This window comes from Falco rusticolus, chromosome 19 (assembly GCF_015220075.1).
Source record: "Falco rusticolus isolate bFalRus1 chromosome 19, bFalRus1.pri, whole genome shotgun sequence".
Classification (NCBI taxonomy): Eukaryota; Metazoa; Chordata; class Aves; order Falconiformes; family Falconidae; genus Falco; species Falco rusticolus.
In genome coordinates this window covers 1,811,126-1,833,470 of record NC_051205.1, presented here as the reverse complement: position 1 = coordinate 1,833,470, position 22,345 = coordinate 1,811,126, and the positions used below count along the sequence as shown (strand labels likewise).

General features: G+C 46.3%; 6 protein-coding genes across 8 annotated transcripts; 3 read left to right on the top strand and 3 right to left on the bottom strand.

Moving 5' to 3' along the window:
- Positions 1 to 1,574: 1,574 nt before the first annotated feature.
- LOC119140164 (scale keratin-like) lies at positions 1,575 to 2,054 on the bottom strand. The gene has a single exon (XM_037371250.1). The coding sequence runs from the start codon at positions 2,052 to 2,054 to the stop codon at positions 1,575 to 1,577; it is 480 nt and encodes a 159-aa protein (XP_037227147.1).
- A 5,398-nt stretch (positions 2,055 to 7,452) lies between these two features.
- On the top strand, positions 7,453 to 7,932 carry LOC119140163 (scale keratin-like). Its single transcript, XM_037371249.1, has one exon. It carries the CDS (start codon positions 7,453 to 7,455, stop codon positions 7,930 to 7,932), a length of 480 nt encoding a protein of 159 aa, XP_037227146.1.
- A 2,033-nt stretch (positions 7,933 to 9,965) lies between these two features.
- LOC119159294 (scale keratin-like) lies at positions 9,966 to 10,445 on the bottom strand. 2 transcript variants are annotated; one of them, XM_037412009.1, is made up of 2 exons: positions 10,142 to 10,445; positions 9,966 to 10,063 (listed from the first exon to the last, which is right to left on the bottom strand). In XM_037412009.1, exons 1-2 carry the CDS (start codon positions 10,443 to 10,445, stop codon positions 9,966 to 9,968), a joined length of 402 nt encoding a protein of 133 aa, XP_037267906.1. The 2 variants fall into 2 exon arrangements, with proteins under 2 accessions (XP_037267906.1, XP_037267905.1); XM_037412008.1 differs by having other exon boundaries at positions 9,966 to 10,445.
- A 4,482-nt stretch (positions 10,446 to 14,927) lies between these two features.
- Positions 14,928 to 15,407, top strand: LOC119159293 (scale keratin-like). 2 transcript variants are annotated; one of them, XM_037412007.1, is made up of 2 exons: positions 14,928 to 15,231; positions 15,310 to 15,407. In XM_037412007.1, the coding sequence occupies exons 1-2, from the start codon at positions 14,928 to 14,930 to the stop codon at positions 15,405 to 15,407; spliced, it is 402 nt and encodes a 133-aa protein (XP_037267904.1). The 2 variants fall into 2 exon arrangements, with proteins under 2 accessions (XP_037267904.1, XP_037267903.1); XM_037412006.1 differs by having other exon boundaries at positions 14,928 to 15,407.
- Positions 15,408 to 19,019: 3,612 nt separating this feature from the next.
- Positions 19,020 to 19,845, bottom strand: LOC119159339 (scale keratin-like). The gene is made up of 2 exons (XM_037412049.1): positions 19,781 to 19,845; positions 19,020 to 19,410 (listed from the first exon to the last, which is right to left on the bottom strand). Exon 2 carries the CDS (start codon positions 19,383 to 19,385, stop codon positions 19,020 to 19,022), a length of 366 nt encoding a protein of 121 aa, XP_037267946.1. The 5' UTR covers positions 19,386 to 19,410; positions 19,781 to 19,845.
- Positions 19,846 to 20,256: 411 nt separating this feature from the next.
- LOC119140162 (scale keratin-like) lies at positions 20,257 to 21,536 on the top strand. The gene is made up of 3 exons (XM_037371248.1): positions 20,257 to 20,261; positions 20,874 to 21,041; positions 21,145 to 21,536. The coding sequence occupies exons 1-3, from the start codon at positions 20,257 to 20,259 to the stop codon at positions 21,530 to 21,532; spliced, it is 561 nt and encodes a 186-aa protein (XP_037227145.1). The 3' UTR covers positions 21,533 to 21,536.
- Positions 21,537 to 22,345: the final 809 nt, after the last annotated feature.

The window sequence follows — 22,345 nt, the reverse complement described above, 5'->3', positions numbered from 1 at the left end:
ATACTTAGCTCCTTCCTTCAGGACAGCTTAGCAGGATATCTTAACACCCATACTTAAGGGCTTCTTTTGCTATGGGAGCTTTTGTTCTGGTCATCTTTACCACAACAGATTTGCTTACAGATTTTCCAGGTCCTGACAGCAAGCAGAACATCCCTTCAGGCTGTTGTTTTGATACCGGATACCACTGTGGAAGCTGTGGGTCTTGCTGGAAGAGCAATTCAATTTACCAGAGACAATTAAATGAAATAAAAGGCAGATTTATAGTTGGCTTTGTTGGGCAATGAGTGCTGAGAAATGTGCTGTGTGCACTGCTGCGTTATGGAGTAAAGTTGGGCATGCCCAGCAGCTCTTGTCCTTGTTTCTGCATCTTCAGCCTTCAGTTTCTGGTCAGATGTTCTCTGAACACTGCTGCATTATGCTTCACCATACTTTTTAATGTAGCAAAATATATAGCCTAAGATCTTTTGGCAGCTGAACCACAAAAAGAAAACCATCTTGTGAGATAAGCATCTTGAATCAGGAGATGGTGACATGCTTTCCTCATAACTTAAAAAGATATGCCACGTGGGGTGCAGTATTATTCCTTGGGTTTAGGCTACCTATATAATATTTACACAGATTCTATTGATATTTAATATATACATAACTCAAACCAAAGAAACCCAAACCCAGGAACCAGTCAGATGTACTGTGAAATTACGCACATGGTCCTTATTGTGGTTTTGAAGAATTATCATCTGCACACAGACAACATTTTGGAGAGTGAGACAATTCAAGAGCATGGATCTAGGCTACTCTGTGCTAGAGAGACACAGAATCTGAAATTCATTTATTATATCAGCCACCGATCTTCCGTGAAGAGCGGTGGCGGTGAAATTATTTGTATGACTTTGGATTAGAAGTCTGCAGTGGAATAAGCAAGAACTTAACTTTCAGGGTGCCAACAGTCACTTGTAGTTCAAAGAATTATCTCACAAACTCATGAATGGGGAGTCTAATAAAGTAATGTGTAGAGAAGGCTGCTCTTCATCCATGGCCAGCCTGCTGGGACCATGTTGTTGCAATTCAGTGGTGAAACAGGCCTGGCAAGGACTCCTCATGGAGACTTTCACTATGTGGGCAGGGTTTGCACAATGTTATTGCAGCCATATGTACGACAGGCAGCTTTATCCAGAAAAGTTGGCAAATTCAGAATGGATGAGGACACAAAATCACAACACACTTATTTTAAATGATGCAACACAATTTTAATGAGAACGAAAAGAATAAAAATACTTTGCAATAGCAAGGATGTATATCCAAGATGTCAGAGTCAAATGCATTTTGAAAGACGCTGTTAAATGTCTCACTGCATTCCGACAACTGTGATGAAGCAGAAGATAACAAGGAATTGGACCCCTGAAGAGATCAGGAAAACATTCAAAGGAAAAAAAGGAAAGGTGAGTAGCATGCAGAAGGCTCCGCGCTGAACAGGATTTGTGAGTGCTTTCACAAAGCCGTCACTCATCTGCTCACTGGTGAATCTGCATTTCGTTTTTCACTTTTGCATTATTCAGTGGATATTTCTGCTGTGTTTACCAGAACCCGCAGCTGCCACGGCTGTACCTGTTGGACCAGTAGGAGTAAGGGCTGCAAGAGCCAAACCCATACGATCTACCATAGCCATACAGACCTCTGTAACCCAGGGAGCCCCCACAGCCATACAGACCCCCATAGCCCAGGGAGCCATAGCCCCTGTAGCCATACAGACCCCCGTAGCCCAGCGAGGAGCCCCCATGGCCATACAGACCCCCATAGCCCAGGGAGCCGTAGCCCCCATAGCCAAGGGAGCCCCCGTAGCCCCCAAGGACGGGTGCTCCAGAGGATCCCACAACTGAATCCTGCGGGAAGGAGCTGAGGATGGGGCCGGGGAAGGTGATGACGACTGGAGGTGGCTGGATCAGGGTGGTGGAGTCAGGGCACTGACGGACGCATGGCTCATTCCCGCTGTCAGCGAGGGGCTGGGGGCGGTAGATGCCACCAATGGCAGTGGGGCACAGGTCGTAGCAAGACATCTTGCAGGGATGGAGGTAATCTGCAACACACACTGATGAGTAAACAAAGCACAAAATCAATGGGAAAAAGAGTTTGGAAGTTGGACATATGGACTAGAATAATGGCTTTATCTTTCAGGTCTTGGTTGTTCTTCTTTCTCTTCAGTATTTTTCATGAGACACCTCTCCCTCTTGTAAATCAGCATTGCCCAGATTGCACACTGAGCAGTCATCTCTTCTATGGTCTCGTCCCTAATTTCTGATGCTTGGTTCCCTTTAAGAAGCGTAATGGCTTTAAACTCAAAGAAGGGAGATTTAGATTAGGTACCAGAAAGAAATCCTTCACTGTGAGGGTGGCGAGGCACTGGCACAGTTTGGCCAGAGAAGCTGTGGATGCCCCATCCCTGGAAGTGCTCAAGGTCAGGTCAGATGGTGCTTTCAGCAGCCTGGTCTAGTGGAAGGTGTCCCTACCCGTGGCAGTGGGTTGGAGCTAGATGATCATTAAGTTCCTTTCCAACCCAAACCATTCTATGGTTCTATGATTCTGTGAAGTAGTTCTTTGTTCTACCCCACTGCCAAACACTGCAAAATTTTTACGCAGCCCTTTATTTTGCAAATGGCTTCCACTATACTTTGCAGCCACTCTTACAATGCCTGTGTCTGAAAGGTCATTTCATGTTTGTTTTGTACTAGCAAAACCAAAGCGGTGTAACCTGACAACCAGCAAAGTTGATATAGTAAATTAATGGGTAGCTTGAAGAACAACTCTGCCATATTGACCTGTAATGTGCTTCCAGAAGCAACAGCTAGAATCATGCTGCCGGTATGCTGAACTTGCTATAAACATGGATTAAATAAGGCATTCCCTGCCCTGAAGTGCTTGCAAAGTAGCTTGAGAGTCACAGAGTGGGTGAAAAGATTGTCTTGATTTCCCAGATGGGAAACTAGTACACTCAGATAACTAGGGCCAGGTTTCTACTGCAGGTAAGTATGTCGGGATCTGAGCTCTTCAAGAAGACTTTCATCATAGGATCTGATCCAATCTAAAAGAAAACCTGTGGCAGGACTAGGAATATCACCTGTGAACAATTTTTTTCGTCATTAGAACCAATAAAATATTAGATTAGAAGAGAGTTCCAGAGCTCACCTAGTCGAACTCCCTGTTCAAAGCAAGGACATTGTAAAGGGTAGGTTGGGATTTCCTAGTTTCTTCTCCATTTTCCAATACTTGTTCTTTCTGGTTAAGCTTGTCCTCTCAAGAAATGCATACATTTACATAGACACATAAGAAACGTAGATGAAAAAGCCTTAAAAAATCCCTAGTGCTTGAAAAAGTCTTCTGTTGATGTTTTGGAAGCTGCTTTGATAGCTCAAATTTGTATGAACAGGAAACAGTAATTTTTGAAAAAACAGGTTTTACCATTTTAAACCTGAATACACGGATGTTCAACATCAAATAAGAAAAATAAGCATCATGAAATAATCCAACGTGTTTAAGAATCTTAGAATGCTTACAGATGATTCCGACCTTAACTAAAATTGGCAGAAAAGAGATACTCGAATTTTAGGAAAGAGATCACACAGAATGACACTTACCCTTTTCACCGAGGTGGATAAAGCAGGCAAGGTGGAATGAAGAGCCCTGCGTTGGAAGAGCTTTTATACAGTTCCCTGGATCATGGGGATCATGTAAGCTGCAATTTGTGCATGTGCCTAATTGGGGCAAACCCAAAACTAATATGACACGCAGGTCCTCAAAGTTTTGCTGACTATTTATGGTTCGAAGTCTCATGAAATACGGTAGATGCATTTCATCACAGAAGCCTCTTTCATCTCAAATGGTTACATGTCATATTCATTCCTGTTATCATTCCATTCACATCCTTGGTGTTACAACAAGCATTATACTAATGCTTTTCCTTAGCTTCTCCATTAATAATGGCAAAACCTGGCTGCTCGTTGCGTGACTGCGGTCATCTGATGTGCACAGATTTTTCCATTAAATCCAGACTGTAGAGATACCGGTCGGTAAAATGGAGTTCCATTAGAGCAACTTTGATGTCACCATTTTTATCTTTATCTGTGCTCTCAGCTACTTAACGTGAGACCAATACTGGACCCAAAGGAAGACACAGAAAACATCCTGTGGTCCTCAAATGCTTTTCTAGTGTCTGGCTTTTGCTCCTGAACACGATGATGGCCTCATCTAATGAACAAGGGACTTGGTGAAATACCCCTTGCTTTCTTTTGAGTGCATTCAGCTGTGGGTTACTCTCCCTGTCCTTTCCTCAAATACTGGCAAGTCTTTTGGACCATTTAAAGCAGAAGGCTGAGATAGAACATCCTTTCAAACCACCCACATTTCCCAGTTCGCTGTCCCCTGATACAAAGCCTTCAGGAATCATTTTTAGGTCCATCTTCAAATCAGGCAATACTGAAGCCTACTGAGAAATGGAGTTAAACGAAACATGACTGGTGGGAACTTGCTAAAGCTATCCAGAGATACACCAAGATAGAGACAGATAAATAATTTGTGTGGATAAAGTCTGACCATTGGTAGAACTGTAACATCTTGAGCAAATAATAAAATCCTCTCTTTCTGTGGTCTGATGTGCAGCTGAAAATTATAAAGATACACTGATTAAACACCTTATGAAATGTTTTATTGTGTTTAAAAGTTTATATTTCATTCTAGACTTCTACACCGAAAAAACCTGAAGATACACAAATCCCCAGTATTTAGCCATGAACTGATTATACCAAGGACACAAGTATCTTGACTTACACATTTAAATGCGGTGTCATTCCACAATTGCTAGGCGCCTAATTCCAGGTACATACCTTTCATCTAATTGTAAGAACACATTCACAAACCATTAGTGGATAGTTTGTGGCATTTGAAAAGACTTGCTCCCTGGAAGCTTGAAAATATTATTGTCCAAAAAAACTTCTAACCACCTCAAAGGCTGAGAAACCCACCTCATAATTTAGAGCTAACTTATGAGGTAGAGTCTGCAGTATTAAAATAGCACATCTGTAAACAAGGGAAGACCCAGCCTTTGTTTTGCATGGTGCACTCCAAGTTCCCAATTGTTCCCTGGTCACAGAAACTGCCAGCTCAGCCCTGTCCTGGACTTAAGTTTGCAGCAACAAAAATGTATTACAGGACATCATGAATTCTCGAGAATCAAAGTCAATAATTCATAGCACTTCTGTCACATTTCAATTTTTGCACCAGAGGATCCATTTGTACTGAGAAAGCTTAGGTTTCCTCAGGCATATTAAACATTCTCAAGCACAACCTTTGTATTGACAACATCAAACCCACAATACCTGGGGAAAGTCTCTTTGGGATCACCAATTTCTTTGTAGTTTTAGATAAATTCAGAAACTCATTCCTTGTTTATCTCTCAAAAAACAATTGCAAGCCTCAGGGATACAAAGGCTTGCTCTCTGTCTCCTACGCAAAACCCTGCAGACTTAACCCTACACATTTTTTGTAAGAGAATACAACTGTTCGAGTGACTGATGGATGGAGAAATCAATTCCACTCATATCCACATGAAAAGAGTTCCCAGCACCCCAAAATGAGGGGTTTCACCATTTTTTTCTGCTCAAAAGTAAATTTTAGTTTCCACATAAGCCCTATTTAGAGAGTGAAGCACGCGTTGCAGGTCCCTGGGGCTGCTGCTGCTCTTCTGAGCTGAATTGTCCCCATTACCGCCAGTGTCCAATACTACTGGAGAACATCATCAGGTCTCAATGGTGCCTTGTCCCCCAGCTGTAGGTAGGGATGCTAAACATGTAGGAACCACCCCCAGCCTTCCTGCATATCTCATTGACAGTCTTTAACTTCTTTTCTGGCAGGTTGTAATGTGAATTATATGTACTTAAACAAAATTCCTGTCCATGACAGCAGTTTCTAATTCTGATAAACCCATGAGACAGTCTCCAGGTGTTAATATGAGAGGAGCTAGCTTAATAATTTCTGTTGTCATTTTAAGGAAGTGACTGGAATAATGTCAGGTACTAATTTTCCCCAAGTTGTCACAAGATGAAAGAATTCTCTATAATCTGAAGTAATGTTTAGGTCCTTATTACAAACAAATTTGAAAGGACTCATAAACTCCAATAATGAACACAGCAATTTCATCATCTTGATGGGTTACACGTGTTTGAAATTGGGGCGGGCAACCAACGTTGATCTTGTACCTCCAGCTGCTCCGATATAAAAGCTGTTCCCTCTCATAGCTCTTCCAAACAATTCCCTTGACTTCTTGGTGACTTGGGTAAGTCTGATTCTTCTCTATTGCTATCAATGTCTCTTTTTGTGGCTGTTTTCAACTTCAGTTGATGTCCATCATCCATACTGTGGATGTATCTGTGTTGCCTTGAGACACGGATTCTAATGCTGGCTCTGGGGTGGCAGATACACCTGTTTGGTGCGTGGGTCTCTGTGGAGTTCTGTGTCAGAAACACTGGACCTTGGAGTAATTGGAAGACACTCTTAGTCATCTATTTCAGTTTTAGGTAGTCCTGCAAGGAACAGGGAGTTGGATTCAATGATCGTGATGGGTCCCTTCCAATTTGAGATATGCTATGATTTTATGATTCTTACTTCAGTGCATTTAATGTATTCCAAAGTTTGTCCTGGGAATAATAATGAGCTTTTGGAAAGACGTTAGGGACTAAAAGGCTGTTTATATTGAAACTCTCTAGATACTATCCATACAGTGGCTGCATAGATGGGAACTGGGATAATAACGTTTCCATCTGTCCTTTACTGTCTTGTCAACCAGCTTTCTGAGCAATCTGGCCAGTCACAATCCTATAATCTGTTGTTCCTACAACTCTCAGTAAAATTGGGATGAGTGGGAAGAAGAAGCTACTGTAATTAAGTCATATATAAACTACATCTCATGTAAACCTGCTGAACCCAAATCCAAGTTTTCCTCCTGACTCATCAAATGACCTTGAACAAAGTCATGCTCTTTCAGCTTTTGCTTCTCAGTTTCCAGTTTAATGTGTAGAAATCTATATAAGTTCTTCACGGGATAATTGTGAGTGACAACACTTTCACAGCTAGGTATAACATTTCCCATATGCTTTTGTATGTGTAGACATCTTTTGGACACTTTTTGAAAATCTACTCTTTGAAAAAAGAGGATTATGATTGCAAACTGTGAAATCAATTTATTTATACAAAATCCTGTACTTGATTCATTAAACTGATGAATTTTGAAGTCTTCTTCTACTTAGTCTAATCATCAGTGTTTGTTGCAGCTTACTTCCATCCTTCAAGACGTCTTGCTATGACCTGTGCTCCCCTGTTGTTAGTAGCATCAACCCTAATGTTTGATATTTCTTCAATGTTAACATAAATTACCGTGTCTTACAGACTGACTTCCATCTCTACGAGATGTCTTGCTACGACCTGTGCTCCACCTCTGCCTGTGGCGTCTACCGCCCCCAGCCCCTCGCTGACAGCGGGAATGAGCCATGCGTCCGTCAGTGCCCTGACTCCACCACCCTGATCCAGCCACCTCCAGTCGTCGTCACCTTCCCCGGCCCCATCCTCAGCTCCTTCCCGCAGGATTCAGTTGTGGGATCCTCTGGAGCACCCGTCCTTGGGGGCTACAGGGGCTCCCTTGGCTATGGGGGCTACGGCTCCCTGGGCTATGGGGGTCTGTATGGCCATGGGGGCTCCTCGCTGGGCTACGGGGGTCTGTATGGCTACAGGGGCTATGGCTCCCTGGGCTATGGGGGTCTGTATGGCTGTGGGGGCTCCCTGGGTTACAGAGGTCTGTATGGCTATGGTAGATCGTATGGGTTTGGCTCTTGCAGCCCTTACTCCTACTGGTCCAACAGGTACAGCCGTGGCAGCTGCGGGTTCTGGTAAACACAGCAGAAATATCCACTGAGTAAGGAATAACCGGCAATGGAGAGACAGAATCTTGATCCACAGTAGTGGTCCCGAAGGAGATGTTGTGAAATCCTGATCGCTGCCAGCCACTGCAGTGGAGCTGAGAGCACACCACACATCCTTAATTTCTTCACTTTCTACTCATGGTCATTTGGGCTTTTTTTCCAACTATGTGTATAATGAGTGGGATAAACCAAATATATTATATTCTTATAAAATGGCACTTCACTGTCTAACAAGAATAATTATGGAAGGAACTACTTGTACTCTGATGCATATTCTTGAAAATTCTACAATGCTTTTCTGTGAACATTTTTTTCTCATTAAAGTGATTCTACTCTGCATCAAACAAATCAACTTTTGGTTTTCATTTTTTCTGCTATGGATATGCAGCTCTCCTCTCTGTAAATGCGGGAAACTCACATCTTTACATAGAGTGAGGCTCAGACTTCAAAAACACAGCTGAAATGGTTCAGCTATCAGTGAATTCAGTCACCCTGTGTTGCAGACATTTGGGAGCAGGAATCCTCCCTCCCCAGCTGTCCTGGGTTACGATAATAACATTAGTTTAGAAAGAAACCACACTAAACCTCCATTCCCTAATGAGCCACTTGAACATCTTTGCTGATCACAGCAGAAGCAGAGCTGGTGCCTCAGCTGAGGCTGGATTCAAAGCAGATTATGAAGAAAAGGGTGGTGGATGGTGCCCTCAGGCAGGAGGGATTTAGGGAGAGAATGGTGAAGGTTATTTGCACAGAGCAGTTGAGAGGGAGAGGGTAGGAGGAGCTGCAACAAGGAAAACAGCTCTTCACAGGTGGGTAGACCATCTAATGGACGTTTTAGATGAGGAATATCATGGGAGAGGCTGCAAGTTAGAGCTGCTGAAAATGGGGGTTTATGTTGTGAGAACTTCACACGTAGAAGGAACTGGGAAACACAACAACAGTGTTGAGGTTATGTATGCTGCGTTGTGACTTTTTCTACCTTTTAAGCTTTTCAGGCACCATAACTATGTTCTACCCGTTCCAGCCATTCTCACTGGTATATAAGAATTAGCCTTTGGGGTAGCTGTCTGGAGTAGCTACTTTGACTTTTCTGTCAAAAATCATCCAACATCATCAGATTTTGTGATTATACAGAAAGACCATTCAGATTTAAAAGTTTTATTGTATGCCCCAGGAAAATTTCTTCAAGGATTTGACAGGAAATTAATTCAGCTTGCTGCAGAGAGTATTACTGAGGACAGAGTATAAGTATTTGAGTTAGAACCTGAGGTTCAAAGAGATTACTCAAAGATTTACCTGGAAGTAAGTCTTACTAAAATTAACACTTTTAGGAAAGAGTTTAAAATTAGTGACCTACTGTTTCATTTCTCTACCAGCAGTAATGTGGAACCAGTGGATGTACAACCAAGAAGCCAAATTCTTCAAAAATCTCAAGAATCTTTAGCTGAAAATGGGGAGGCCAGGGCAATAGCTCCTTCTCTGCTGAGGCTTCACAATGCTTTTGTACAATTGAAATCCCTGGGTTTTTTGGGGGCAGGACATTCCTCTACATAGTTTAGACTGATGAAAGCACAGGTTAAACTTCTAAAACAAGTAACAAGGGCAAAGCCATGAGAAAAGAACACCAGAACATGTAAACTTCGATGCAATAAACTTTTAATAACAGTGAGAGAAGGAATACATTTTCAGAGTCTCCAAGAAGTAGGAAACTGTTCTCCACTCAGGGATACGTTCACATATGATTGATCTGGGTTTTTTAGCTGTTGATTTGAACAAACAGGAACATTTTGAGCAACATATTGCCCCAAGAAATATGGAAATGTGACAGGAGAAGCATTAAGGCAGAAAATAAAGGCAGGAGTTGAGAAGAAAAATTCAAAAGGGGCTGAAGGGACACAGCTCTGTGGTCTTGGAACAGAGCAGTGGAGGTGCAGACCTCTTTAGCTGTGAAACCATCAGATCTCATTTATCAGTTATACCTCACTTGGGATATTTCTATAGGATTTAGCAGGGACCACAGCTGCCGCGGCTGTACCTGTTGGACCAGTAGGAGTAAGGGCTGCAAGAGCCAAACCCATACGATCTACCATAGCCATACAGACCTCTGTAACCCAGGGAGCCCCCACAGCCATACAGACCCCCATAACCCAGGGAGCCATAGCCCCTGTAGCCATACAGACCCCCGTAGCCCAGCGAGGAGCCCCCATGGCCATACAGACCCCCATAGCCCAGGGAGCCGTAGCCCCCATAGCCAAGGGAGCCCCCGTAGCCCCCAAGGACGGGTGCTCCAGAGGATCCCACAACTGAATCCTGCGGGAAGGAGCTGAGGATGGGGCCGGGGAAGGTGACGACGACTGGAGGTGGCTGGATCAGGGTGGTGGAGTCAGGGCACTGACGAACGCATGGCTCATTCCCGCTGTCAGCGAGGGGCTGGGGACGGTTGACGCCACAGGCAGAGGTGGAGCACAGGTCGTAGCAAGACATCTCGTAGGGATGGACGGTCTTTTATGTTAACACTGAAGAAATAACAAACAGGAGGTTATGATGAAGCAATGCTACAGGGTGTCAGTAATAAATTTGGGAATTCAGCATATTTCCTATTACTATTCTTCCTAGCACTGTAATCTGGAGGCTTATTTTGACTTTAGTGTGACAAAGTCATGTACTTTTCTGTTGTATCTTTGGTATTTCCAGTTGAACTGATTTGATAGTATTACATTACTGTTAGTTGATGGCTTCAACTTAATAAGTTTCATCTTTCCTGTTATAAACTCAGCAGAGCTCTGCTAAATGCAGCCGTATACAACCACGTATATGAACTGGTTTTTATCTTCTAAAATAGACAAGGAATTCTCTGAAGTGCTAAAACGTTACAAGTTTGCAATTCAAAATTGCTTGATATGCCCCTCTGCTGAAGCGTATCTTTACAGACCCTAGTAATGAATGAGAAACCAAATATTATTTCCAGTAGCAAATGATCTACATATCACTGGCAGCCTTGCAGCAACTGAAGAAGGCTTGGTCTGGAGTTAATAAGTTTAGTAAAGTCTGAGAGAAATCTGACTTACCAAATTCACGAAGGCGAGTAAGGTGAGAGAAGTGGAATGAAAGGCTTAATGCAGAAAGCTTTTATACAGCTCCATAGATTGCCTGGAGGATATTAGGCATCCTTTGCGTGAGTTCATAATTAGGTACCAACCCCAAATTGTAGGACACGTAGTTCCTCAAAGTGCTGAAATTGTTTTTGCTTATTCCTTGTGCGTTGTAGGCACTTCAAACCCACGCATAGCGTGACATCCACCACAGACCTCTCTATTATCTCCAGGCTTTATGTGTGGAATTGTTTTTTATTTTTCCATTGCTCTTTTTAGCATTAGGGGAGGAAGTAGAGCTGACTTGATTTATTTAAGAGTCCTACTTAATTAAGATGACAGGAGGGCAGTCATTTCTTTTGTTCAATTACAGGTCTTTTAGTGTAATCAACAATATACCTGGAGACAAAATGAAATTTCTTTTGGGATTGCAAACGAAGGCTAGAGACAAGCAACAAGGGTAAAAACATTCTTTCTGCAAGGCTTAGCAGTTCTACCTCCAGCTACTCAGTACAAGGCAAACACCATCATCAGGAGCATCTTTTAATGGGTTTTGGATGGTTCTCCGCTAGTTGTCTTTCAGTCCTGGGGACAGAGAAATATTTCAGCCGGCAGTCACAAGTCACAATTGAAGCTGGTTTTTCTGAGTTGTTCCATTGAGCTTTGTTTTCCTTTATATTTTATCATGTATTCTTCTCCTGTTACATGTTAGAGAGATGTACCACGGAACATGGGATTAAAGAAGCAAGTAAATCAGGCAATAAGACATGACCACTGAAAAAGGGATTCTAGCCTCACACAGTGAAGATGGACCTCATTGTACCCTATATTGTTGGGGTGGTTTTCGTTAACAGTTCAGTTAACATAAACAGATTTCTGTTTCTGGATCAATGTGTAATAGAAAAGAACATAGATTTTATTTTTAAAGTCAAAGAAAGGACAGTCCAAAAAGTGTTATAAACCATGAACTGGTTACAGGAAAAACCCAAGTGACCTTAACTTACCTACTTTAGTGTGATAATCTCTTGTAATAGTGGGGTGTATGAATCCAGGCATACTTTTTATATAATTATGACACAGTATCTGCAAGTTAGCAATGGGTGTTCATGAGGTATTTGAAAATCCCTTGGAATGTCCTTGTAAAACTTTGAGATGGCTTTTGTTTTCGGTATTATAGCTCTGGAAATCATCATATGTATCCCCAGATTTGGAAAAGCTCGTAGTTTAGAAACAATATGAAGATAATTATGTTAACAATTATGATAACAATTATAATGATATAGTATTACAATAATGGCATAAACAAAGAAAGAAGCCTCAGCAAAAGCCAGCATTTGCCTTTCCCAGTGGATTCCCACCCCATAATTGCTCTCTACTGAAAGGTGCCATCAATGATGGGGTTAGCTGCAAGATCAGGATCAAGGAGCCCTGAAGGCTAAGCTAGAAAATAAAGGAAACTTGAGGAAAATGTACCCTCTCAAACTTGTGGATCAAACTGAGCTGAAAGTTTTGGTATATCCCTGACTGCTTATGATTTCAGATACTGGGAATCCGTCCACGTTTTGATGTCACTTTGATGACACTTTACACACTCTGATGTCTAAAAGATTGCTTTTCTCGATTAGATATGCAAGTGAAATAAGAGCTACAGAAGTCCTTTAACACCTGTGAACAGCCTTTGATTCAAGCAGGAGGTCTCAGCAAGTTTTCAAAAGCCAAAAAGGATCCTGTTTGATGTATCTGCAACCAGGTCAGAAGAAGGGCAGAGATAAAACATAGAAGATGAGTAAATGGGACACCAGTAAGGGTTGCTTATTCTGGGATGAATCCAGTGAGTTGACAATGCTATTAGACTGTGGCTTAGTCTGAAATCTCACTTCAAAGTGCTCTTCTTCCGAAGTAAACACGTTTTTTCTAATACAGTGAAATCTGGGGTTTCTCCAATACACCTACAAAAACACACAGTAAAACACAAATTTAGATATTAATTCAAAGTACACTTTGATTATTTTGAGCTTTCCATCCTGAGCATTAAAAATATAAATATCTCTCCTTTCAGAACTAAATCCAGCTTTAAGCTGTAGTTTGAGGGTCAGATAAAACTGAAGGCTGTTTTAGACATCTGCCACTGTGTGTTTGGGAAAGTTCACAATATAATTTGATTTAGAGAGTACTGAGAATCCTCCATGGATTACACTATGAATTGTATCACATCTGAAATAAACCTAAGTACACAAAAAGTATTGCTCACCTGCCTGAGAATTTAACAGGTTGTATTTTAACTTTAAGAAGAGAGAACACTTACGTAAGGGATTTCAAAAGAAACACCTGACAGCAGGTTATTTCTGATAAATGTCTGAGCATCATTGTCATATAGGACAGCAAAAGAAGAATATCTGTGTATAAGTAGCTTACTACATGGTGCAACTCCAAAGAACAGAAAACTGATATTCATTTCATGAATCATGTTTTAGGATGAAAGATACATTAATTTCACCCATCACTCTTTTAGGTGAAAGAACTTTGTGTGATGTAATATGTGTGTTATGTTACATGATAATTGAAATCAATTAATAAACAAAAACAGAAAACGAAACAATTTCATCACTTTGGAGCCATCAGTACAAAAAATGTGCCGTGTCAACTAATTAGATCCACGTTCACAAAACCAGCTTCTCATCCCTCAGGCAGTCTGAACAGTATAAAAGCTCTCTCCACTCAGGGTTCTTCCAACCTCTTTTCTTCCCTCGCTCCTCTCGGCAAATTGGGTAAGTCTGAATTGGCTCTTTAAGACTACTAGAATAGCTCTTTGCTCTACAGTTTAATCTAGGATGGTCTCTTCCATGGAGAACTAGTAGGTAAAATTTTAGGTGAAAAGATAAAGCTTACAAAAATGATTAGAAGTGTTATGTACAGCTGTGCTCTGCATTCAGGATTGGCATTTAATTTCAAAGCCAACTGAAAATTTCTTGATATGGAAGAAAATTAAGTTCATTATTAGGTCACTTCCAAGAGCTGAAGGAATGACGTAACTAGTTCAATATGCATTCCTTTTCTCTATTTTTTCATATGCATAACTGGAAATTATTTGAAAAAGCTTAAATCTTCATGGCTTACAGGGAAATGCTGAGCTTAGAAGCAGGCTTTCCATTGTCTCCAGTTTATTCTACTACAGATCACTCAAAATTCTTTTACATTAGTTCAAAGCATGAATACTACCAAAGACCAGGCACTGGCTTAGATAGAGTAGGACACAGAGAGGAATTGAGAGCTGTTGAAAATGTTCTGTAATAAATGTATTTCATGAAGAGGTTATGGAGAGAATTTAAGGAGCTGACGGATGAAGGGCTGGGGTTTTCATGTTAATGGGGGCAAGTTGTTTGGGGTAAGACTTTTTCAAAATAGTTTAGAGCCCAGAATCAAAACACTGTGTTGTTAAGCTAGTCGTAAATATCTCAGTACCCTGACTCAATTTGGAAAATGGAGACAATGATCTTTGAATTCCCTTGTAATGGTCTCATCAAACAAGTTACTGAGCAAATCTGCACAGACAATGACTTATAATCCCTGCTCTGACAAGGCTGAGCACAAAGATCAGTGGGAATGAAGAGTTAGTCATGAAATCATGCATAAGAATAAACTCCATTTTTGGAGTCCCTGTCCTTGCAGACCCGCTGACTCACCAAAGCATCTTAGCAAGCAATTTTGTTGTTCTGCTTCAATTTTCCTTTCTAATAGACATTAGTAAATTGGTGTACTTCAAAGCAGTCTTGTCTGAGGAAAGGCAGTGAACATTACAGTGCTTTTATGTGTGTAAATAATGTCTTGTACTTTGTAAAATCAACTCTTGTAGATTGACTTCCATCCCTGCAAGATGTCTTGCTACGACCTGTGCCCCACTGCCGTTGGTGGCATCTACCGCCCCCAGCCCCTCACTGACAGCGGGAATGAGCCATGCGTCCGTCAGTGCCCTGACTCCACCACCCTGATCCAGCCACCTCCAGTCGTCGTCACCTTCCCCGGCCCCATCCTCAGCTCCTTCCCGCAGGATTCAGTTGTGGGATCCTCTGGAGCACCCGTCCTTGGGGGCTACGGGGGCTCCCTTGGCTATGGGGGCTACGGCTCCCTGGGCTATGGGGGTCTGTATGGCCATGGGGGCTCCTCGCTGGGCTACGGGGGTCTGTATGGCTACAGGGGCTATGGCTCCCTGGGCTATGGGGGTCTGTATGGCTGTGGGGGCTCCCTGGGTTACAGAGGTCTGTATGGCTATGGTAGATCGTATGGGTTTGGCTCTTGCAGCCCTTACTCCTACCGGTACAACAGGTACAGCCGTGGCAGCTGTGGGCCCTGCTAAATCCTATAGAAATATCCCTTGATTAAAGAATGACCAGCAAGTGCATGATACAATCTTGATCCTCAACTGAGCTCCTGAGGAAGGAGCAGAGCATCCAAGACTTCCACTTAATACAATAGCATCAGTGTATCTCCATAAATTACACTTCTCATTTCCTTCTTCGTTTGGTTCATCTCCTCTTCCTTGCCCCTGCCAGTGGCCAAATGTGTGACTCCACCACCACCCCAGAGGACACTTGTCCCTGAAACTGCCACCTTCTGGGAGAAGCCTGCAGGAACACATTTCTTGAAGCCCTGGGTGACAACCTGCCTGCCTCTGCCTTATGTGTCTTTCTCCACTGCAATAAAACACACCTGCATCCAACGCCTGCCTCTCGACCTTTCCTTTCAATGCCCAGCCTTGGCTGTGGGGTTCCCTCGTCCTGCGCATGGCCCCTGCCAACCACACCAGGGCAGTGTCCCAACCCCAGCAGAGCCAGAAGGAGACATCTTTTGGGGAGACCTCACAGCTCTGGCCACACATAGCCCTGCTACTAAGAAACCTATCTGCCTAGTCTTTCACTGTTACTAAGCTGAAATTATTGTTTCCCTCCCCCTAATTATTCTAGCCGTCAAACTTCTGGTAGTTAGTCCAATTCCCCCCCACATCCCCCCCACCCCATTTAATTTAGTGCTGAAATTCCTTTTAATTTTCCACATTCCCAGATGGTATGCTAGAAATCATCAAACCATGCTCAAAGACAAATTAAAAAAAAGGTGGCCTGAAGTTCTGTCAAAGCCTATTCCGAAAAGGAAAAATGGGAGGAAGGTAAACAATGGGAAACAATTTTTTAGATAGGTATCTGATGAGCAACAATCACGCACTGCCTTTTTCTGTTAATCACTGCTATGATAACAGTTGCCTCAGGGAAGTTTTGGCTGAGTCTGTAAGTCATCTGGGTGAAATAAAAAGAATATGAACAAATGCGTTACAGAGGATTTACCACTTACTTCACTGAGACTCTTTCAAAGAAAAGCTCCATGCGTGAATGTACAATTTCTTGATCTCAACCCTCTGTCAGTGTCATGGAATAGCAAGTCTGATTTTAACAGGTAATTTCAGCGTGTGTCCCCCACCAGTGTAACTGCACACGTCAGATGGCTGTGTGCTATAAGCAGGAGCAAGTTGAAATGACAATTAGCCTATGGTACTAATGAATCTCACTTTTATTTTAAGGAAACACTATTTTATTTTTACTGATTAACGAATACTGAGAATATTTTGATCAAAAAAAGCCCTTCACTGAAAGATTCTCCACTCTCTGCCTGCTTCATCCTCCCTGTCCCAACACCAGCTGCCCTCATGGCCCTGGGATTTTTGGGAAAGGTCTCAGAAGGGACTGGAGCTTGCAGGGCCCAGCTGAGAGCTTCACTCCTGCCCCGTGAGTGCCTGGGATGTGTGAAGAGCCCAGGCAGCTTAAGTGGAGAGGAAAGGCTCCTGCCTTTTGGGCACAGGGAAATGGCACTCTGTCCCTGCTGCTGCTCTCCATCCTTACATGGCTTCAGGCAAGGACACTGCTGCCATGAATCCCAAGGAGCTCAGCAGCCCACCTCCTGGTTTGTGCTGCACCAGCCCTGCATCCCCTTGGCTCAGGTGCCTCCTTTGTGCTGAGCAAAGCCCTCTTTCCTCCCAGCTAGCTCAGCCCAGGACAGTTCCTGGGACAGCTTTACAGAACATACATGCCTGGTTTCCTCTTTTTCTCTTCAGCTTGACAGCATGATCTTTGCTCTCATGCACAGCCTCTAAGAGCTACTTCGGTGCAAATCATACGTGATCACCACTGAACACCTGAGCTCCAACTGCCAAGTTTTCTACTGATTCTCTCACTGAGGCAGTATCAGGCAGGTACCAGCCAGCACCCAATTAGATGTGTATTGTATCAGCAGCAAGTGCCTAGCCCAAGAAAACAAGACTGGTGAGAGCTAACAGGACCCAGCTGACATGATTACGTAGCTTCTGTTCGGGCTGGATACCTGTTCAGGGTGAGCTCATGTCTGATTGCAAAATACTACACAGACATACCCTTTCTGTCAGTGTCTAATGTTATATGGGAGTTATAGGAATGGAGGGAGTTTACTACATTGGTTAGTCAAGGATCAGTCTCAAAACCTCTATTTATGTGTTTGCATTAGTGGCATTGGCACATAATTTGGGAGCATTCTGTTTTATGTGCTAGTAACATGAAGCTGAATGGCATTAAACAGCAAGGAATCAGAGTTTAAGACTGGAAAAACGAGATGGCTTAACTGATGGGAGTAACAGTAACGGTATATTTAGCAACACAGGGAAAAGCCATGCACCTGCTGACTACAGAGGAAAGATCTGGTATAAAACAGGCTGTCATAAGAAAGAAGTGACAGAAGCAGAAAAATTTTCTGAGTAACCCCAAATAGGTGATGGTGAGGTATAGGGAGACTACATGCTCTTGAGTGAATCCATTGGAAATACAGAAAACCAGAGAGTAGTGGTAATACAAGCAGAACCGGTAAAAACAAGGGGAAGAGTACACCTGGTTTCCCTTTTACTGCCAACACAACAGTACTTCTCCACAAGACAGGGTGAGTCTGAGAAATAATCTTAAACTAATTAATTTCCCACATACAACAGTAAGGGGAAAAAGAATGCTGTGGGATGGGTCATCCTAGAGTAAAACTAGGAAAAAGATGCTCTGTGTTTGCTTTTGACCTAAAGGGGGTTACAATTACTTGAATATGATACAGTAGCAGATTTGTACAATTACAGTGTTTTGGAGAGTGACAGGACACAATCACTCCTTCTTCCAGAAGACCATGAACAGTAGCTAAGAATCCACACTCTAATATGAATATTATCGCCCAAATATATTAATACATAAATATATAAATAAGTATGCACATATTTCTTGAAGAGGCAGCTGCAGACCATCCTCCTGCTCCCAGATAATTCCTGCAATTCTGCATTACCTCATTCTTCTTTCCTAGACAGTGAAAACATTTTCCCTGAATTCAAGAACTATTCATTGGCACCTGGATAAGAAGAAACCAAAAGAGGCCTCTCCTTTCATACGTACCACAAAATGTACGATATCCCCTGGTGAAGTCTGGAGAGAAACGCGTAAGTGCTGTGGAAACTGTGAGCATGAATCATTTGACACAAAAAGAGGGAGACATAACTTGGATGCAGGAAACATTTATTATGCCCAGAGCGGCACCAGGGGCTGTCAGGAGAGAGTAGACAAGATGCAAAGATTCTGGCTGCCATGTGATGGAGGAGGCAGAGGCACCTTCTCTGGAGCATGGCTTCTCGCTCCAAATGTCGCCTTGGTGAGGCATTCCAGCTGCCCAGGAATTGGCCCGTCAGCCCTGCAGGGCTCTTTGGGTGTCCCTCCTGCCCCATCTGACAGCGAGGAAGAGAGTGGAGAGGAGGAGAGCAGAGGGCGGGAGAAGAGGTCAGGGAAGGGCCGAGGCTGTGCTGCACTGCCAGCTGCGCTGGTGTTGTGCGGCGCTGGGGATGCTCAGTACTCCTCAGTGGCCCGTGCCCACCAGCTCAGCGCGGCATGGTTGGTGGTGGCGTTGGGCTGCGGCTGGGCTGGGTCTAGCAGGGCCCACAGGTGTCCCAGAGCTTCTTGCCGTAGCGGGGCCAGGCGCAGGGGGTGCAGGCCGCAGAGGTGTAGGGTCTGCCAAAGGTGCAGAGGCCGCCCGAGCCCTGTGTGGCCCCAGCGCCGTAGAGGCCCCCCAGCCCCAGGGAGCCCCCAAAGGCGGGTGCTCCGGAGGAGCCCACCACGGCTTGCTGGGGGAAGGAGCTGAGGATGGGGCCGGGGAAGGTGACGACCACGGGGGGCGGCTGGATGAAGGCCGTTGAGTCGGGGCACTGGCGGGCGCACAGCTCGTTGCAGCTCTCAGCGATGGGCTGGGGGACGGCAACGCTGGTTTTTGGTGGGCACAGGTCGTAGCAAGACATCGTGGCGAGGGTGGGAGAGCGGATCCTGAAAGACGCGGCCCAAAGACAGGTGTCATGAGTGAAGGAGATCGCCCGGCCAAGCCGTGCCCTGTTCCCAGGCCTGTGCTGGAGCTGGAGGAGCCAGAGCCAGCTCCTTGCCCGCACTGCCTGCTGCTTGCCCTTTGCCCAGCCAGCCCACCGGGTGCCCTGCTCTCCCCACACGCCAGGCACACAAAGCCTCCCCGAGAGCCCGTGCAGGGCCTGGCTCTGCGGGTCCCAGCCATGGGGCTCCCTCCTCCTCTTGCCGTGCCTCCGCCCACCCTGGCCACTGCAGCCCGCCGCCAGCACAGCTCTCCTGGCCATGGAGGCCCCACACCAGCCCCTGCCACAGGAGGCCGAGACCCCCAAGCCCCCACCTACCCTTGTCCTGAGCAGAGCGAGGCAAGAGTGGTGGATGCTGGCACTCGCCGACAGCAGCCCTTTTATGCTGGGGTGGCGAGCGTGGGGAGGAGCTGGCCGTGCTGGGGACACGTGGCTCATGGTGCCAAGCCCCTGCATCCTCCCCGTGTGGCACGGGGCTGTTGTGCTGATGCCGTTTCCTGGCCAGCCCCAACCCGCTCTATCAGCCCCTGCAATCACCCCACTCGGACGCTTGCCAGCTGCCACCTAATGCCACCAATTAGCCCCACTGTCTTTTCATTATCTCGCTGTGTAAGAGGGCACGCAGCGTGACAAAGGCTGACTGGTAGCGCCCTGCGTGCCATAGCTCTTCTCCAAGGGCTTGGTCTCAGGCTGGCCTCATGCCTTCATCGCAGAGCCACACGGCAGAGCATGGTCCTGCCGCTGGCCAGGAAGGCAGCCTTGCAAGGGCCTCCCGCACACCAGCCACCGCATGACGTACGCCGCATGGCTATTATCTACAGAGGCACGAGGTTACGAAACGAAAAATCAAAGGCACTCCTCTCGGGCACTGCCTGCTCAGCACGATGCATCACTCGCCAGCCCAAGGGAACTGGGTGCCATTCCCCTCCAGGCACTGGCCATCGACTTCTGCACGTCGGGGGGCAAGACAGACCCCTTGTGCTCTTCCCCAAGGTGCATGGGGCAAGGAGCACCGATGCCCAACTGCAGCCACTTTGTCACAGGGTCATGTCAGCTGACCCCCAATGCGACCAGGTCCTCACGGGTGTCCCGGGAGCCCCATGTCTGGGGGATGGTGGTGGGCAGGGGCTGCCCTCGGGGTGCTGGGGAGCTGGGAGCCCCGTCTGAATGCGCAGCTGCAGCAGCCCCCGCTGGGCTGGCCCGGCTGGTGCTCGGTGCCGGCCCTGGTCCCGGCAGGGCCTGGCTGCGGGCACAGGGCAGAGATGTCCTGCCAGGGCAGAGCACAAGGCCGGCACCGTGCGCAGCCCCCAGCAGGGAGGTTCCTGCTCTCATTTAGCCCACGCGGCAGGACCGGGAGGAAGGCTGGGAAGCGGCAGGTGCTGGTCGGTGCAGGGGATGCTGACTCAGGGAGGGACAGGAGCCGGACAGCCCCGTTGTCATCGGCAGGAGGGAGTGCCGCCTCTGCAGATTGGCCCAGGTGGTGCTGAGCAATGGCGCGGCCGGTATAAAAGCTCTGCCTCTGCCCGGCTCTCCACACAACTGCTCTGGTCGCCTTCTCCTCTGGGAACAGGGTAAGTCTGTGAGCGCTTCCCCTCCTGGCCCCCTGCTCATGCCCCAGCCCCTCCAATTCGGGTGCTTACGTCTGCTGCTCTCTTTCAACCTCTGCCCTCTTGCAGAGCACCGTCCGATCCCTCGCCACGATGTCTTGCTACGACCTGTGCCCACCAAAAACCAGCGTTGCCGTCCCCCAGCCCATCGCTGAGAGCTGCAACGAGCTGTGCGCCCGCCAGTGCCCCGACTCAACGGCCTTCATCCAGCCGCCCCCCGTGGTCGTCACCTTCCCCGGCCCCATCCTCAGCTCCTTCCCCCAGCAAGCCGTGGTGGGCTCCTCCGGAGCACCCGCCTTTGGGGGCTCCCTGGGGCTGGGGGGCCTCTACGGCGCTGGGGCCACACAGGGCTCGGGCGGCCTCTGCACCTTTGGCAGACCCTACACCTCTGCGGCCTGCACCCCCTGCGCCTGGCCCCGCTACGGCAAGAAGCTCTGGGACACCTGTGGGCCCTGCTAGACCCAGCCCAGCCGCAGCCCAACGCCACCACCAACCATGCCGCGCTGAGCTGGTGGGCACGGGCCACTGAGGAGTACTGAGCATCCCCAGCGCCGCACAACACCAGCGCAGCTGGCAGTGCAGCACAGCCTCGGCCCTTCCCTGACCTCTTCTCCCGCCCTCTGCTCTCCTCCTCTCCACTCTCTTCCTCGCTGTCAGATGGGGCAGGAGGGACACCCAAAGAGCCCTGCAGGGCTGACGGGCCAATTCCTGGGCAGCTGGAATGCCTCACCAAGGCGACATTTGGAGCGAGAAGCCATGCTCCAGAGAAGGTGCCTCTGCCTCCCCCAGCACATGACAACCAGCATCTCGGGGTCTGGCCTACTGTCCCCCTGAGAGACCCTCCTGCCCCTCTGGGCACAATAAAGATTTCCTGCATCCAAATCTTGTCTCCGTCCATCCTTGTTCCATGTTGGGAAGACCCTGGGGTGGGTGCCTGGCAGGTGTGGGAGAGCAAATTCTAGTCCTGAGCTTCCCAGGAATGGTGAGTGTGGGCAGTGCAGGGACAGGGGTGATGCAGGCAGCAGTCAGGGGAGAGAAAGCCTTTTGGTGGTGTTTGCAGTAGCTGAGGAAAGGGCAAAAGGCAGAGAGCAGGACAGGCACTGGCAGTGCTGCTTTGCCTGGTCTTCTCAGCCTGGGAGCGGCACCAGATCCACCGTGTCCCACTGCCCCGCAAAAGCACGGCAATGTGTCTGTGCACCTGCACAGAGGTGGCCAGACCAGAGCCAGTCTTCAACCCCTGGGCTGAGAAATGACGCCCGACTGATGGAGAGC